This window comes from Lipophrys pholis (assembly GCF_963383615.2).
Source record: "Lipophrys pholis genome assembly, chromosome: 6".
Taxonomy (NCBI): domain Eukaryota; kingdom Metazoa; phylum Chordata; class Actinopteri; order Blenniiformes; family Blenniidae; genus Lipophrys; species Lipophrys pholis.
The window spans coordinates 2,143,049-2,162,814 of NC_137629.1; the positions used below are offsets into that span (position 1 = coordinate 2,143,049).

The following is a 19,766-nucleotide window of genomic DNA, read 5'->3' on the forward strand; positions in this document are numbered from 1 at the left end:
TCCCTCGGCAGATGCTTTAAAGCGTGCAGGAAGTTCTGGGGGCTGCCATTCATTACAAACATCGACCTACAGTCAGGCAACTCTACATGTCAGCGGGAAAAAAAAGTCAGTTATTTTATATTTATAGTCACATCCACAGTGCCCTGCAGCCCAGGCTGCCCACTCCTCTGTTCTCAGAAGTTTCTAATCATTGCGCAGACGGCTGCCGGCCAAACAACTGGAGCGAGATGTCGACTCGCGTTCTTCATGCTGGAGGATGAGTGAACAAGCGGCATTGTGCTGTAGTTGTGTTTGACTGCAGCAGCCGTTGTTTCGCTTTGCGTTCGTGTGTTGAGGCCCCGGGATGTTTCAGTCGACTGCAGAGCAAACATTATTTTAGGGTTAAGTGTTTCCAAGTGAAATGAAAAACATCCCTGACGTGAAGATAAGATGGTGCCACACGGAGTTAGATGGTCCGTAGTGCTTTTCTGGTTTTGTACCAATGACAAACAGCAGCTGTGCGTCTGGCACGGCGCGATGTGGGTCTGCCATTGAGGCGACCCAGCTGTGTTCACATCAGAGTGAGGCTAAACGTCTGATTATTCATTTATCATTGCTTCACACACAAAAAACAACATCTTGCTGTTGTGAAAAATAATAATTTCATCACAAGATAAATGCCCCGTTGACCTTTTGCCTCCAAGCATGATGATAATATATCACAGTGTGTGTTCTGCAGCCATTGATCTGCCACCACAATATTGAAAACAATCCATAGCAAAACAATTCCAGCGTCGTTTGACAGGCGCGGCTGTAATATTAGTCTGTAAATCATCGGCTGCGTCTGCCACTGGATGAAAATGGCTTTTTCACTTTTTAAACGGCGCAACACGTTTTCCAATGATTTTCTCCTAAATTATCGCCTGTCTCATCTCTGGGTTATTTCATTAGTGGGGTGGGGCGCGTCAGGATGAAGAAGCAGCCTGTTTTCAGTCGGAGGGGCTCCACATGAATTTAATTCAACAAGTGGAGATTTCCAAGCCACATAAAAGCCATTTTGTTGGTTTGACAGGAAATTCACAGCTCTTCAATTACATACCTGTCTTCACTCACTTTTAATGACTCATTTATAGGAAACAACTTAAAAGGAATTCAAATAGGTCAGAATAATGTTTTTTTTTTTTCCACAATTATTAAAGGGTTTTCAAAAAAAATATTCAGACTTCATTTCATTTATTTATTCAAAAGGGACCGTGTACAATTTGAACATAAATGTTGCCGTTTGATGCACCGTACCAGAATTAGCCGGAGGCTAATTCTGGTACGGTGCACAGGACAATGTTTAACACACAGAGACGCATACCAAGACATGAGATAACACTAAAAAATAAAATTACCCCGACTTATCCCTGCCTACCCCCCACATCAGCCAGACAAGACAACATTAAAAATACTAAAATAGGGCCAGTGCTGGACCAAAGACAAACATGGCATTGATCAGTGAGTGCAGTGCTGGCTGCTTTTCAGATGTTTCTTCATCTCAGTTTTAAAGCCCGTGATGGAGGAACATGTCCTTACAGCGTCTGGCAGCTTGTTCCACTATGTCGCGGCCTTCACTGCAAAAGCTGACTGTCCAAAAGTGGAACAGCGGAAGGACATAGTGCTTTGCAGTCGTGCAAAGAAGCAACTCTGGTTGATCTTATGGAATTTATAGAGCGCTGGTAGACACAGTTTTGTAAACAGCCAGGAGCCATTTAGAATCTTGAAAATCATGCATAAGTTTGAGAAGACTCAAAAATTTTCGAACCTTAGAAAGTTGGATTGAGCCGCGATGTTGCAATGGTGGTGCATGAAAGTTTTTTTTATCAAAGACCTTTAAGGCTTGTTTGTACACTGAGTAAAGTGGTCTAATTGCAGTTTCTCCAGCTTGTCCCCAACAGGTCATACAGTAGGACAAGTGGGAGGAAATTAGAGCATGAATGTCCTAGCTGCTTCCAAAGAAAGACGAGAGCTAATATGTCAGAAGTTGATCAAGTTATATCGGATATTTTTTGTCATGCTCTTAATATGTGCTTTGAAATTTAAATGGGAATCTAATGTTGCCACTAGATATTTAAATTCAGACACGGTGTTTATCGTTTTCCCCTCAAAGAAAATATCTGAAGCTGGAGTGTTGACATTGGTTTTGGAGAAGAACATGGCTTTTGTTTTATTTATGTTCAAGCTAAGGCAAGACAGTTTGAGCTATTTAGCCACAGACACTAATACCTTTGTTAGTTTATCAGCTGCCAGGTGACTGTTTTTAGCATCAGTATACAGAATTGTATAATCAGCATAAAGTAATTGAACACCCTGGCAATGTTGTGACAGATCGTTTATATAGGGGCTGAAGTGTAACGGGCCTAACACAGACCCCTGAGGCACACCCATTGTGCATCCCACATAGCTCGAGCAGACGTCTTTCACTTTGACACGCTGTGTCCTACTGGACAAGTATGAGGTCATCCAAGCTCATGTTTTACCAGAAAGCTGAAAATGTAAAAGTTTAGAAACAAGGATAATATGGTTAACTAAATCAAAGACCTTACGTAACTCTAGAAAGACTGCACCGACCACTCCTCCTTAATTGAGCGTGGATCTAATTTTCTCAATTAGATGTAAGTTGGCAGTTTCAGTGGAGTAGGCTTCCCTGAAGCCAAACTGTCGGGGGTGCAAGCCATTACTAAGTGTATTTAAATGGGTAGTAATTTGTTCAGATACAATTTTCTCTGCAATTTTTGAAATTATAGGGAGAATACTTATAGGCCTGTAGTTAGCAATGTCATGGGGGTCTCCAGATTTATAAGTTAGGGTAACTACGGCCCGTTGAGGGGAAAACACTGTAGGTGATTGAGACATTAATTAAATGGGTAATGGGAGCAGCCAATGGGAGTGTTTTTTAATAAATGTTGTATCAAGATTATAACTGTCCTTACTTTTGGAATTTTTTAAAGACCTCATTATGTTAAGCACTTGCGCTTCACAAACTTGTTGGAGATCAAGTCCTTGTTTTATTTCGGTTAATGTATTGATGTCGAAGTCTTGACATGACAGATGCTTTCCTATCTCTTTAACTGACTCAATAAAATAGGAATTGAAGGCTGAGGCGATGTGGACCATCTTCTGTCAGCTTTCCCTCTAATTGAAGCTTCAGGTCTTTAGAATGATGGTTTTCTCTTCCATTGAGGTGATTGATATTTTTCCAAATTTCTTTACTATTACCTTTTTCCCCATTTTGATATTTTCATTACTTTAGTAACTTTATTCCTGCAGCTTTTATACATCAGCCAATCTGTGTCTCGTTTAGTTTTTGTAGTTTTTTTTGGGCTGCGCCTCCTTTTTCATTTGTTGCCATAGATTATTGTTAAACCATGGCAAATTGGTTTTGGACCTTCGTTTTTTCAATTTTTCAGAGAAAGTTTCTATGAGAGAGTTGATTTTGGCAGTAAATGATTGAGAGGCCACTTCCACGTTGTCAGAACATAATATATCATACCCAATTTGTGTTATTAATGCATGATCCACTAAAATCTTATTACATGGAGGTATACAAGAGAGGTAATTATTTTGATATTTTTGAATCCCATTTTAGTTCATTTTCTTGCAATAAGAGTTAAATTATGATCTGACAAGCCAGTTAAAATGTTATAATATTTTGTTAATATGGATTTGTACATTTTCATTGTTCAGTAATCTGAATGTGCTTTACAATGTTCGCCAAATTCAAACACGTTTTTGGATGAAGAAAACCCACATGCACTGAAAGAACATGAATACTCTGCAAAAAAAAAGCCACAAACTGGGCTCAATCCTCTTAGAATTGAAACCACTGCACCACCGGACAACCACAGTGCAGAAATGTCCTAACAATACAGCTCAGACATGCAGATTTTCCAGAAATGTTCTGGAAATATATGATTGCAGAAGAAAACAGAGTTTCAAAAAGAGAACCTTTCTGAAGAAAATGCAAGACCTGATGTCACGGGTGTCTGACCCAGCTGCTACAAGCATCACTGGTACATGTATTACTGTAAAACACTAGGGATGTCCCGATCACACTTTTTTGCCCCCGATACCGATCCGATTTTTCAGAATTGAGTATCGGCCGACACCGATACTTTCCCGATCCGATACTTACATTGCTATTGCAAAGATACTCAATAGTCTATTTATGGAGCGACTAAGATGTCTGAAGCTAAAAGCACTATTGGCAGAAGTTTGTTCAGCTAGAAATTATTGTAAAACTCACTTATTGAGTCAAAATTCTTCTCAGAATGACTTAAACATAAAAGCTCTTAGGCAATGTAACTTCTTTGTGTATTACATTTCAGTTTAACTTAAAGCAGTATGAGAGGTTTGACCTGAATGTCACAAAACATTTACATTTTAATGTAAATTATAAACACTTAATTCCACTTCAAAGTGGTAAAACCTGTTTGACAAAAGTACTCTGAACATAGTTCTCTCAAAAACGTATTCAGAATATCCCAGTCTCCCTTCAAACTAGTGTAACCTTCTGGGATATTTTTTTGACCATATCGCTCCCCTGTGGGGACTTATCCTTTATTTTAAAATCCTTTATTTTAAAGCCGCAAGAAGTTTGCTGCTTTGGTGCGGCTTTTTCTTTAGTTGTTGTAGTAATCTGACGGTACATCCACTCAACGAAAAAAAACAATCTCTTTTCTCCCTGGCCTTCTCCCAAAAAACTTCCGTCCACACCTCACTATAAACACGGCTCAACAGGAGGCTTCAGGGCATGTAGTACACACGCCAGACCTTTAGGGGGCGCTGTGACTCACCAAACACAACAAAAACACAGAAGAAGACAGACCACATAGAAATTTAGAAGTAGACTTCTGCACATAAACACATAAACCACTGTATATAACTCTAGTTGTATAGGTCTATGGCCCCGCTCCACCTGCGTCTAGCTTCTGCAGCTCGACCGGAGCTTCTAGTCCCTGATTGTTGTGGTTATTAGGTGACGTTGCGGACCTCGTTTTTTTTTTTTTTTTTTTTTTAGATCGGCGGGGTGATCGGCTGGATTTGCGGATTCCCGATCACTCACAAATCAGCAATATCGGCACCGATCTGATCAGGACATCACTATAAAACACATTAACAAATATTACACGCAGCATTAATGATTGAATCTCATGATGCCCAAATGAGGCCATTTGTGGTGTCGTGGTGTCTGTTTTGTTTTGGAGGGGCGTTGAAGGACAAAAGACAATACACTTTTTGATAATATAAAGATATATAGATTTAAAAATACCACACCAATCCAAACACTTTCCAGTACTGGTGTCTGTTTATGCTGATGATAGTCTAATGTATAGTTATATATAGGATCCTCAAAACCTGAAGATACATTTCGATAATGATTTAAATGTATGACTTAAACCAAAGTCATGAGTACAAAGAGATGCCCGGCCTTTCACATATGATTGGCCTGGCAGTGTCAGGAAGGATTTATAGATGGACAGCTGCAACTTGCCAATACCCACCTACATAACCGTATGCACACATCAACATAACAACACAATACTTTATTGATCCGATGGGGGAAATAATCACCCTGGATTCAACACTTCTTATCCAGAGTTAAGCTGAACTCCTCACACTGGGAACAGTCTGAGGTTGGTGGTAATGCTCAAGGACTCCCAATGGAAAAATCTATTATTTAATGTTAGTTTTAAAATGAATCTGAAATAAAGGATGAATCTGAAAGTTTTAACATGAAGTACAACTTCACTTTCCAAACACAAAAAAACAACAATAAATGAAACAGAAAAATCATCTTTTTTAAAAAGGACAGATTGAGGGTGTAAACTTGTCTTAGTTAAGCTTATTAACACTTATGTGCAGGTAATGCCTTGCACACACACTTACACACACACACACACACCTACACACACACACACACACACACACACACACACACACACACACCTACACACACACACACACACACACACACACACACACACACACGCGCACACACACACACACACACTCGGACCAGAGTGTGTGAGACACAACGATCTCTGGATCAATGATTCCCTTCACAGGGATGATAATCCGCTGTGAGGCTTTCAAACAGCCATTTTCTGCTCACAGGTACGGACACGTCGGTGTTGAGACGGCATAAAAGATGATGAACGACGGCGGGACTGAAGTGGCTGTCAGCATCGATCAGCTGCTATTCACATTTAATTGAGGCCTGTCAGCTCGGTGCATATTCACCCTCTCCCTTCCTCAGCTGTTAAAGTCTAATGGGCCGATAAAAAGATTCGTTAGGCTTTTCTAATGAGCGCCATTTGCTCTGATCCAGGCCCGCACATAACACCGCTGTAATTCCATTAAAAGGGAGACCGTAGATGATGCTCGAGTGCCAATATAAAGATTGTCAGGGGCCAGAATTTGGCCATTGAAGTGTTTAAATGAACTTCTCAGCAACATTTAGTTTTACCTCTAACATTTCTTAAAAAATTATGCCACTCCAACAATTTCCATAATTACCGAGAATAAATCAATTTTGCTCTGTTGCTCCACGTTGACCTCCTCGTGACGTGTGCATCGTGCTGCTTTATTGTACGGTAAGATGTTTCCACTCAACAGTATTTTCTTCAGATTTCTTTTGTGGCATAAGAAAAAGGTACAGACATGGTGTGGACGATTATATTAATGATGTAAATCACTTTGACACTACTCAAGCACTTGAAAAGCGCTATATAACTGAAATCCATTACTATAACGTTTCACATTAAGTTTATTTTGATCTCCTGCTGGGGAAGCCGATACAGACGGCTCCTTCGATCGACCTTCTACATCTCGTTATTTAACTCATGAAGCTGATCCCAGGTAGCAATGAATGAAGTTACACCTGGACAGGTGAGCTGTCCACAGGACACGTTCAAATAATTTAGTCCAGGGTTTAAATTTAAGACCCGTGGGCCAAAACTGGCCTGCAAGAGGCTCCAAGGAGACCTGAGCTGAGATCTCAGTGATGCTGCCATGAAAGCTAGTTACCTGGTTGTTATCAAACTCGCCTCAAAGCCGTGCCGTCAGGGGAAGTTCGTAAAAATGCCCAGAATGCAACAGCAACAGAAATTCTCGGGACATTTTATTGGATTTTGCATTAGAAGTTTCATTATATTTGGTTTTATGTCGAGATTTTAGTCATTTTCTGTAGTTGTGTTTCTGTAGTTAATTGTTTGTGAAAATATCAACATTTTCTCCATGTACACTCAACAACAAAAAAAGTACTTTAAAGTTGAAATTTAAAGGTCTTTATGGCTGTATTTTACTGGTCTGACACACTCGGGATGGGACTGAGCTGAATGTGGCACCTCAGCTAAAATGTGTTTGATATCCCTGATTCAGACCAACAAGTTTCAAATGCCAGTTTTGACACTGTGGATGGAACCTGGGGCACGAAGAGAAAACCCCTCCAGGCACAGGGAGAACATCCTCTACACAGAAAGGTTCTCAAACTTGGCCTTGAACTGCTGAAGCTCCCTGCAGCCCCGGAGCTCAGATAGATAAATAATGTTTGGGCCTGGAATGTACAGAGTTTGCATGTTCTCTATTTGCATGTGTTGGTGTTGGACAGAGTTGTAAAAAAATTCCATTGAAAGGAAATAAAAGAAAATAGAAAATCAACTTTGGTAAATGAGACTCATGGTGAACGTATTTTCAGATCAGCTTCAGAATCCATCAGCTCCCTGCATCCCAAGATAGATAGAAGCAAGAACTGACCTGTTGGTGTCATCTTCATTCTGTGTCTTCATCCCCTAAGAAGCTTCTTATGCTTTATAAAGTTTCAGTCGATGTTGACAGTCCATGCTGTGATTGTTAGAAAGTCTCTCAGAAAACGATCGGTATTTGCTCCTCGTGCAGAATGAATGGCTCACAAACAGCAGCTGCACGTCCAGTTTTGTACAAAGTGGTGTATCAGTAGATTTATATTCCACGAGACGAGCCTCCAGAAAATCGAAAAAATATATCCTAATTTTGAATTTATGACACAAAATGTGTTATTGATTGAACCTTCTTTGTTTTTCTCTTTAAATTGCCCACAGATTTGGTCTCATCCTTCATCGAAATGAGCCTGTCCTCCACAAGATTGACCTGGAGACGACGTCATATGTGAAGAACATCAGTTTACGGGAGTATAATTGCATCCCCAAGTCCGTGGCCTACACCCATCTCGGAGGGTATTACTTTGTTAACTGCCGGTCGGACTCCACCGGCGCGACGCAGCCGCAGCTCATCCTCGACAGCGTGACAGACGCCGTGATTGGACAGAACCGGGACGTCACCGGCACACCCTACGTGTCTCCCGACGGCCACTACCTGGTCACCGTAGACGACCGAGACGGCCTGATGAGGATCCAGACGGTGTCGGAGCGCGGGCAGATCGGGGAGCCCTTCGACATCCACACCAACCTGCACCTGTCCGACGTGGCGTTCCAGCGCTCCTTCACCGAGCTCCACCAGTACAACGTGTTCGGCAGCTCCGGCCGGCAGACGGACGCTCTGTTTGTGGAGCTGAGCAGCGGCAAGGTGAAGATGATCAAGAGCCTGAAGGAGGCCACCAAGTCGTTCGACTGGCCCTGGAGTGGCAGGAACAGGGTGATGAAGAGCAGCGGACTGTTCGGCCAGTACCTCATGACCCCGGCCAGAGAATCCCTCTTCATCCTGGACGGACGGCTCAACAAGCTCAACTGTGAGATCACCGACGTGGTGAAGGGGAACGTGGTCGTGTGGGTGGGAGAGTCTTAAGTTGTGGTGCGAGACCCCGCAAGTTGTTTAGCCCCTAAAAGGTACTGTTGCACTGAATTCTGTTGCAGATCTGTTCATTTTTGTGGGATAACGAAAACTACAGATTCAAATCGAATTGTAAGTCCACTCGAAGAAAGAATGTCACTCAGAAAAAGAAAAAGAAAAAATCTGAAAACGGTCATGATCATTTTCGTCTGGAAGCCAAGTCATTTGGCTTTTTCTTAATTCCACCTGGTGGTTTTCTGCCTCGGCGTCAACAAAGTTGCTTGCTAGAAACAATTTTCAGGACAATTGGTATGAGTCTGTGCAACCCTGCATTATTATTCAGTGTGTGGGAAGTGTGGAGGGAAAAAAAAGCCTCCCCGCCTCAGAGAACCTGCGCCCCCTACTGGTGGCAGGCTGACCTGCCTTCACAACGCAGAAATCCACATCATTTCACCATGCAACAGTTTCCTTGATACTGTCAACCCTAAAATCTTTAATTTGGTATTTCAGTAGCCGCATCACATTCTGAAAAGTCCATGCCGGTACCACACTGGTGGTGACAAAAGCATTAAAACCACAACAATCCAGATTTGACGTAATCATCCTGAGACTTGTATTTATTTTCTCCTCGCTCCAGGCCCCTCCCTCACTGTAGATACAGAAATCATGCGTTCTGCCCAAAGCGTACCTACATTGAGGTAACCAGATGATTGTAGTCATTTTTCTGGTTATTTTTTTCTGTTGCTGCACCCCTGCTGAGGCTCTCTGGTGCTCCCGCTCCCCCCACCCCCCCACCCCCGGGGCGGGAAATGGGGACTCCACTCTTTGGGAACCACTGCTGTAGATAAATCTAACAAAACAAACTGATGTGAAACAATAAACACACACACATATATAAACATGTATATGTCCAGATAAACCCTTGTAATTTAGGTTTACTCATCCCAGACTCTTTCCTGTGCCTTCAAGGAAAATTCCCGTCCGTCGGAGGAATTAGAGTAATTATTCCCAGTGCGACTGCAGACTACGCCTCTTTCTTTGACCCCTTTGTTCATGACGAGCGAGCCTCCTTGCAAATGTCCCGCTCTCGTCCGTCTGATCAACGGAGCCGACTCGGTCTAATTAAACGGAGCCCTTGCTGTGATCCCATCCTGTTTGAAGTGGAGGCTGAGGGCTTTATCACGACTGTGCGCCCTGCAACCTTCAATTTGAAATTGTAACCAGCACTTTGGAAGGCTTTGAATGAGAGTTTGTTTGTTTTTTCTTTATAGTCCAAAGCAGAGAAATGAAAATCAGTGGTGATGTTAGTGAAGTTGTTTCAGCTTTATACACTACTACACATTGTGAAATTATTAAAAAAAAATATTCCTTATAGCAGAGTCGATAATGTGTGTGTGTGTGTGTGTGTGTGTGTGTGTGTGTGTGAAGAAGATCTTATCATAACTCTTAATAACCCAGGACCAAAAAAAAAAAAGAAGAATGGAGGAGGGAAAGCTTCGTAGGGTGTAGTGAAATGTGGAAAACAAGCAGATTGTTTTAAGTGGATGTTTTTTAATGTGGAGTTATCATACTGGGTGACGGTCGCTGTGTTTTACGGTGTGGAGGCTCTTTGAGGATGTCATGCAGCAGATGAGTGAAACAATCTTTCAAAGGATGATACAAACACCAAACCACATCGAAAAATAACTTACTAACATGACATTTCAAATTGGAGTCCATTTTCCAAGATGGCCGCCATTGGTTTAATAAGTTATTTCAGGTTTGTGGGCTGATGCTACATTTTAGACTTTGATTAAGTCAAATTTACCATTCTACTCTTTCATGGAAACTCAAAAAAAACCCATTTAGTTTAGATTCTTCTAAAACATTGTTGAGATACAAAACTGATGTGGTGGACCATTGAAACCAGCCGGCGGAAATCCAGATTCTGCTCCCTCCAGACACATTGTGTTCTGAGAATATCTGCAGTGAGATAATCAGATCAGGTTTTTCCAGTTTACTTTTCACTGTAGATAATCTGACACAGGGGTGTCCAAATTCTTTCCCCGAGGGACACCAAAAGAACAAAACCAACTGAAGTGGCTCTACAAACAGTCATAAACCCCTGTACTGTGCATATGTATGATGTAGATGCATCTTGGAAGAAAAAATCTTACATAAACTGAGCGAAATACAAATGTGGTATCAATGATCCAAAAAGTAAAATATATCCCATGAAATAAATAAACGCTAGCGCAAAAGAACAAGCAGCCTTGAAATATGTAAAATACAAAAACACCGTCTTGAATTGACCAAAGAAGGAGAGATTCTTTGGTAACCGTCCTCCTTCTCACTACTCTCGTCAGAACTGATGCTTGTATCACACTTTGAAAGATCCCCCTGAAATATGCAGGTATCAGCTGTTGACATGCTCTGAATGTGACAAACGGCTCGTTCTAGATGTAGATTGGTAGAGCTGGCAGGTCAATAACACCTAGCTGGACACATTTCTATGCATTTTTCACCCTGGCACTCTTACGACTCGGATTCACAGTCTGAATGGGCAAACATTTACTACGAACTCTTACCTGTACAGATTATATAAACCCCTTCTGTCTTTCCTGTTTGAACTTACTCGTACATGTTTTAGTTTTACTTTGCTTTCTTTGAACCCGACTGTACTCCTGCTGCTGATGATGATGATGATGATGATGATGATGATGATGATGATGATGATGATGATGATGATGATGATGACAACCTGACCTTTCTCTCTGTTTGTGTCCCTGTACATAGCGGCTGACTCTGAGTCCATTAGTTCCTCGTCACTGTACATATTCATGCAGGTTCCATTAAGTTTTTCCAGAGAAGATATTCAGCACACTCCTTTTTAAGAATGAAAACTAAGACACAGCCGTCCTCATCCACCTGTTGTTTCCGAGCACATTGTGACCACCTCCATATAGCCATGTCTTGTATGTTCCTTCATGTGATTGTTATTTATATAGAGAAAACACGCTTGTCATTTTACCCAACAATAAAAGAAAATCTATATCAGGACACACGGTCGTACTGTTGTCTTTTCTCCTCGTCTGTATTAGCTGCAGGAATGCAGGTAAACAGAAACAGAAAAACCTTTACGAGCCGAGTTGCTGGTTATTATTCAACAAGGAATCCAAGACAAGCGAGATCAGATCTCTTGTGTCCCGTTGGGCACATAAATTCTTCACAAAGTGTGACTTGTTAAATTATGGCAGAGGAAGAAGAATTGGAAGAAAAAGACTAAGGCCTTGTTTACACATTGCCAGGGAAAATGCACGACTGTTGTTGTGTTTTTGGGGTCAGTTTACACGACAATGGTGCTCAGAGCCACTGGAAATACACCATTTTGAAAACTACTTCCAAGGTGGAACTTTATAAAGATGGTCGGGCTCCGTCGTTGTGTAGACGAGCAAAAGCAAGACATCCTAGAAACCCTCAGTGGAAGTACTACTACTGGTCCTGGTCGCCACGGCCACAGTAACTAGTAGTTCTGCACATGCTCAGTAGAGACTTGGTACTTTTATTTTGACATATAATAGCAATCCAACTTGGTGGTCTGTCCTCTCTCTCTCAGTGTTAATGTTTAGAGCTCATTGTTCTCTGCTGCATGAGTGTGTGTGTGTTTTCGATAAAAAAAATAAAAAAAAACACCACCAACTAGTGGCCTGGCATGCTAATTACATCATTTTCAGTGTTTTCAAAAAGTTGCCAAGGAAATTTGAAACCTAAATGAAAATGCAAATGTCACGTAAAGTCGAGTCGTGAGTGTTGTCTAATTTCATTATTCCATGTTGCAGTGGTCAGATGGGACCAATTTATGCTGCTGCACCGAGACGACACAAATGTCAAAGAAAGAAAAGTATTAAATTTAATGCATCACTTTCTAACAGGACTCAGTGCAGACCCGTGAGTAAATAAATATTCGGTAACTGTTGATTTACTTCCCCTCACAATAATCAGTTAACTCCATAGTAAATAAAATACACCAAACAAACGTTTACTTTAGGATATTTTCAGAAAATAAAAAACTTTTTTCCAAAGTCCTGACAAACTTTCACAGAATGATGTTCAATACAAAATAATAATTAAAGAGATAATGATCAGATTAAAAAAAAAAAAACAACAACATATTTCTTTTCACAAATTACTCATTTCCCAGCATCTCTAAAATAATGACAAACTCAGATTTATTCTGCACTAATGACGATTTTTAGTTTGAGTCGTGAAAAGTTTTCACAACTTGACACAGAAATATTCATTAGCGCCCCTATAATTTTACTTTTACAAACGAGACAACACATTAAACATTTAGTTCGTAATGATGTCACATTTAAGAACTGTGATATTTGTCTGAGATTGGGCCGCCCATTTACACATAAACCAGCTACGGCTCACCACAAACAATTATTTATGAAAACTCCGGCCACACTGGAGATCTGGATAAAATCTGTGTCTCCGTTTGCATCTAAAGGCGGGTAGGCGGATATTTGCGTCGCAATTCTTGACGTCCTGCTTTTTTTCCAGGATTCTGATTGGCTATCATGGCATCATGCTTCTTGCCACACTGCCCCCTACAGGTTTGGCTGCTCATAGCAGCTCTGAACCAGCTGTATATGTGGGTAAGTGTAAATTAAGATTTTTTTTTTTTAAACGTAGAGAGGGAAATATCAATTTTTTTTTTTTAAACTGCATACGTGGAAACGTGTGATTTTGCTTTAATTTGTATAACGTATCTAAAATTTAAACTACTGACAATCTTTGAAAGCAACAATAAAGGTCATCGTTTTAACCGAGGCCCAGTTTACGCGACAACGTCTTCATGTGAAAATGGAAAACCTTCGTAGTGTTTCTTGGAGTGCCTGAAAACCTTCTGATTCCATGGATTCCTCGGTTTCCAGTGTGTGGGGATCTTTTTTCTGATTGTGTTTGTTTTCAAGTAGGAAAAGGTTTTGAAAATCTGTGATGGACACTGAAAATAACAGTTAACTGCAGTGTTAAAGCTCCATGTGCAGCCTGAGTGTCTTAAAAGCATGATGAGATGAGGACAAATGTCACTCCACTGTTGTTTTTTTTGTATTTTCCTTTCCAAGTCAGAAACTCTTTTAGTGATTTATCACGGAAACAGAACCCCTCTCTGCCAGTGATCTGTGTTTAGAGAGGATGTTGGTATTTCACTGCAGGTAACACTCTCTTGCGCTGTGTTATATTTCCCTCTCCGGGCTTATTCATCTTTAAAACGGCTGCAGGTTCTGTCAGCTGTTTTGGGATAAAAGGATTCTCCAAATTGCATATGGCTGCACACTTATCTTTGAAATCCATGTGGAGGAGTGCTCACATCTCGACAACTCTGACACCAGATAAGCCTTTAACAGCGATGGCGTGAAAAACCCACCACACACACAGAAACGCTGCTCAGCCCGTCTCCAGAAACTTCCTGTATGACTCATGTATGATCACTCTGATGGGGGGAATCGATGATGCTGCCATGAAAATGTGAGACTTTCTGAAACCAAAACTTTAACTTTGTGCTTGAACTTGAAATGTTGTGGTGCGAATGTGAAGATGAACGGCCTGAAGGATGTTTTGTAAATAAACTATTCGATCAGTTCTCAGAACACTGAGTAGTAACTTCAAGGATTACCTTTCTGTCCATGATGTCGCTGCTTCTTCCAGCTGTTCTTCCCCCTCCAGAGGCGAAACGTGGCGTTAAACTGACGCAACCTGTGGAAAACATCAACACCTGGCTACAGCAGGAAGAAAGCCTTCGGACTGACGTCTTCCACACGGATATTAAAGTGTTTTTGTTATGTGTTTTGGGGGCGGGGGGGCTTTTTGAGAGATTTGGCAGTTTTTTTGTCCCCTGACCAATCAGACGGTCGGGGAAAGACTTTGAACAGTTAATGTGTGCATTTTTATCATGAATTTAACATTTTATCAGCTCATATATATCTATAAGACCACATTTAGAAATAATACATTCTTCTGTTTCCACACCAAATTACTGAGTTTGAACCCTTTTTACATTGTTCTGCTGTTGATGCTCATCAATGTTTGTTTTTTTTAAATTTTGAATATAGTACGAATTAAAATGAACCATTCCGTGACACCTTTACAGAGACAAACCCAACAATCTAACATAAGCAGGATGAATGTAACTGCAGGGGGAAAAAACTAAGAAACATAAACATAATGAAGACAACATGAAGAGAGAGGAGGAAAACACACTATGGACAATGTGCTTTTCACACTGTTAGTGACTCAATAAGTTTATTTCAGGACAGAATCACTCAGTAATGGAAAAGATTGTAGAAATAAAGACTTCAATGCCTCTAATCCTTCTCAACTGTTTTTATTCCATACAAATATCAAAGATTTTTACCCACTTGAAAGTGAGTATAAATCTACAAATGGAGGTTTTAAAGTGTGTTTAATACTTGAAGTCATTCTGAGCATTGTTATAAAGCGTTACCAGAACCGGTGGAGTGGTTTGGGTGGATTTCAGGCGTTCCTGAGCGGAGCTGCATGTTCTCCCTGGGCCAACGCTGGGTTATCTGTAATAGTTTGTTCTTCATTATCCGTTTGTCTTTAAAGCCCGGTGTACACGACAACCTTTCAACTGAAAACGCATTGCTTTTGCATTTTTGCTTCAGAAAAGTTTTGCATTTACATGACAAATACTGGTCCACTAGTTGGTGATGTTGTTAGTTTTAATATTGAAAACACACGCACACACACACACACACATGCATGCACACACAGACTCAAACACACACACACACACACACACACATGCATGCACGCACGCACGCACACATGCACACATGCACACACACACACACACACACACTCACACACACACACACACACACACACTCACACAGCAGAGAACAATGAGCTCTAAACATTAACACTGGGAGAACACGGACATTCTAGTGGACAGACCATAAAGTTGGATTGTTATTATGGTGACTGTCAAAATAAACTACCAAGTTGGATTGTTATTACGGTGACTGTCAAAATAAAACTACCAGTTTCAGTTTATTAGCCATTTGTAGTATGAATACCACATTGGAAGAAAATGTGCAAGGAGCTTAAAGTTCGGAGTGCGCTGTCAACATTCGAAAAAACATTTCACAATAAAAAACAAACAATCAATCAATGTCAGATAAAATTCTATAGGGTAAAATACTGTACAATAAAAGTCTATACAAAATTAATGTGCGTTGTTTAAAGTCATCACAGCTTGTGGAAAGAAACTATTCGAATGGCGAGCAGTGAAACATTTGATAGAGCGATATCTTTTCCCTGAAGGAAGCATTTCAAAAAGGCCCCGGCAGGGTGGCCTGAGGCGGCGTTCACAATTTGTAAAGCTTGATTCAAGAGTCTAGCTTTATATGTGGCCTCCAGGAGCGGCAGAGGACAGCCAATGGTCCTGCTGTCTGAGCCAACCACTTTGTTCAAAGTATTTTTTTCTTTTAGAGTGAGATTTACAAACCACACAGTAATACAGTTGGTTAAGACACTCGATTTCGCAATAGTAAAAGTTTAAAAGAATCTTAGCATTGTGAGTAAAATCACGGAGCTTGTGTAAAAAGAAGAGGCGCTGTCTTGCTTTCTTAGCAATGTTACTGGTATTAGAGCTCCAATTCAAGTCATGAGAAAGAGTCACGCCCAAGAATTTACATTTCTCAACAATCTGCACCTCAGAATCATTGATAGTTATGATCTTCTGATTCCTATTGTGAGAAAGGCCGAGCACAAGTTCACATGTTTTTGACATGTTCAGAAGCAAGTTGTTTACCTTACTGCATTGAACTACATCTTCTACCTCCTCACGATAATGTGATTCATTTATTAAGCTGATAAGCCCAATGATGGTTGTATCATCTGCATATTTAATAATCACATTACTTTCATGGGACACTACAAGGTCGTGAGTATACAGCGTGAACAACAATACATCCCTGCAGGGAACCAGTGCTAGCATACAGCTCATCAGAAATACAACCATTGAGTTTGACCCTTTGTGGTCGGCAAGTCAAAACAATTTTAATCCACTTACAAATGGCATCATGAAGTCCAAGGTGTTTGAGTTTGAATAAGATTTGTTGGGCTAATTGAGTTAAAAGCTGAACTGTGGTCTATGAATAGCATTCTAGCGTATGATTTCCATTGTCAAGATGCTTGTAGAGTTCAGAGGTAAGGAAATGGCGTCGTCAACACTTCTATTTTTTCTGTATCCAAATTGGAGTGAGTCCACTGACACAGGGATTTGATCTCTGATATAATCCAGCACCAACCACTCAAATGTTTTCATCAAGACAGATGTGAGGGCCACTGGCCTCATTCAGACACGTCACAGGTGGAATTATAATTGATCTTTTAAAGCTAAGTGGGACAGTGCACGTCCTGAGTGGCATGTTGAAAAGATCTGTCAGGACAGGGGCCAGTTGCTCAGAGCAGTTTAAGGACATGGGGAGGAAGGCGGTCTGGACCAGGAGCTTTCCTAACTTTAGTCCTGGAGAGGACCCTCTGGACATCTTCCTCAGAGATGGTAAAGCCATTCTGCTCATTACATGTCAACATGTTTAAATTCAAAGCGACAATAAAACTCATTAAGTTCATTTGGCAAAGTTGGGTCCAAATTTGTAATGGATCCTCCTCTAGGTTTCCAAGTGATGATGGAGTTTAACTCCCTGCCACATACGTCATGGGTCTCCCTCCATGACATGTCCCTCTATCTTGGCTCCATAGGCTGGTTTAGCTGTTTTAATGGGCGGTTCCAATGAATATCTGGAAAGTTTATAAGCTGCAGCATTTCCAGATTTAAAAGCCTCAGTCCACTGTTGAATTTTCCTATTCACGTCCGTATTATACCACGGCTTTTGACTAGCGTACCAGCAGTCATTACAAAATTCAATGTACCCAGTGACTGTATCACAATAATCATCTAAGTTTTCAGAATAGAATACAGACCAATCTGTAGCATCAAAGCATCCTTGTAATTTCATTTCACCCTCCTTTGTCCAACACTAAACAGTACATAATGTAGGCTTTGATTGTTTACTCCTCTGTATGTATGTAGGAAGAAGTAGTACGGAGGACTCATGTGATTTTCCAAAAGCTGGTCTGAGGCTGCATCAATAAGCAAACTTCACATTAATTTAACAATGAGCCATACCATGTTTGATTGTTATTTGGGTGACTGTCAAAATAAAAGTACCAAGTCCCAGGAGAATATGAACTGGGAGTCATGACCTCACGGAGGAAACTTGGTTCAGATTGTCTCTACTGAGCATGTGCAGAAGAAGTATTTACTACGGCCGTGATGACCAGGACTAGTAGCTGCCTTTCCTCTGACTACACGGAGTGTAGCGGCCCCTGGCCTCTCGAACAAAGCAGTGGAATTCTACTGCTGCAACTTCTCTTTATTAAATCGGCACCGTGAAACGAAAAGGCAAAACAAACAACAATTCATTACAATTTTATAACCACTCTGTTACAAAAATATCTTTTCATGTTCAAAATACAAATTCATTTAATTTACATTCCATCATACAACTCATATTTAAACAGTTCCCAAAAACAAACACCAAAACATACCTCACTCTGCTGACCGAGGGAGCCACTATACTCTGCAGCAGCGTCGTGGATTTCCAATAGGAGCGTATGCGAAACAAATAATAACCAACCGGCCGACCTTGTGAATGAAAAAATAAATGAGAGACGGCTCTGGCCACTGTTGTTGTGTCAACAAACTCCTAAAACTCAATGAAAGTTTTGCGTTTTAACACGTAAATGTGGCCTAAATTAGTTTCTCGTCGACTTTGTGGCTGACATAGACTTTCCCACTTTTGACGTTACGTTGGATAAAAGTTGTAAATATTCAAGTGTTGATTCAGAAGCTTCATAAATAACCTGGTAAATCCAGAAGTCACTGAATTTGTTTTTCAACAAATTTCAAAACTCCTGAAAGTGTCACAAGAGCCACCAAAGTGCCTGACGGGTAGAAAGCTGCTGCTGTGCTTTCCTTGTTCTGCAGCGGCAGTATAAATATGTGAACATGCAAACCTTTTCAAAGTGCTTTTGTTGCTGATGACACACGTTGGGTTCTTCACCCTGGATCAACACAGCCTGGAAATCAAAGTGTGGCGTCTCATTCTGCTCCCCAGTGCTTTCCTCCCCGTTTATATTCATCCTCCAATCGCATGCTCTATATTAATATTCCTTATTGAATCACCCTTCAATAAAACCGCCGTGTGAATAGAGACGAGGCCCTGGCAGTTCCTTAATTATCCATTGTCAGTGGTTTATCTTGCGGCGGTCACATGGGAGGCCCACCGACTCCTCCCCGCCACGCTCCCGCATCTCGCCTCCATCAGGAGAATTAAGCACCAGACTCTGCCTCTCTCTCTGTCACCCCGCTCATTCGGCGAGCCGCGTAATCACGCCGCCAGCTCCTTAATCATTCAGCCGGGGGGCTGCCGTCCGGCGGTGAAAGCTCTCTGCTCCGTCCACGCTGAAACACCTGATGACTGATTGAGGCCACTGGTAGAGCTGCACCTCCTGCCCGTCGCACGTCCTCATCCTGCATTCTCCTGGCTGCTGCCTCGCTCTCCGCCCGGGAATAATCAGCCGACTTCTGTGTGGCGCTGCAAGGCGGCACTTAGGAAATGGATTTTCTCTCCGAGGAAGAAATCGTCACAAACTCTAAAAACGAAGCGGACACGGCGGCGCAGTAGGCACAATGCTAATGAAGAGATGGGGCTTGGATTACAATAACAAAATATGCACTTTGGACAGATTAAAGCCCGTCTACAAGTTCTTACCATCAGTGATTACACTTACTACTAATGATGTAGTGTAGAAAACATTTATCGAGGCTAAAATGAAGCTATTAAATCACTTTCAGTGAAAAACGGAACAAACCCAAATTACACATCACAAACAGTCGC

General features: G+C 41.2%; 1 protein-coding gene across 1 annotated transcript in view; it reads left to right on the top strand.

Moving 5' to 3' along the window:
* fstl5 (follistatin-like 5) overlaps positions 1 to 11,830 on the top strand; it is a 228,696-nt gene extending 216,866 nt beyond the window's left edge. The window contains exon 16 of the mRNA XM_080465684.1: positions 8,103 to 11,830. Coding sequence (XP_080321810.1) covers positions 8,103 to 8,805 — 703 coding nt within the window. The 3' untranslated portion in view covers positions 8,806 to 11,830. The remainder of the gene's footprint in view (positions 1 to 8,102) is intronic.
* The last annotated feature ends 7,936 nt before the right edge of the window (positions 11,831 to 19,766 follow it).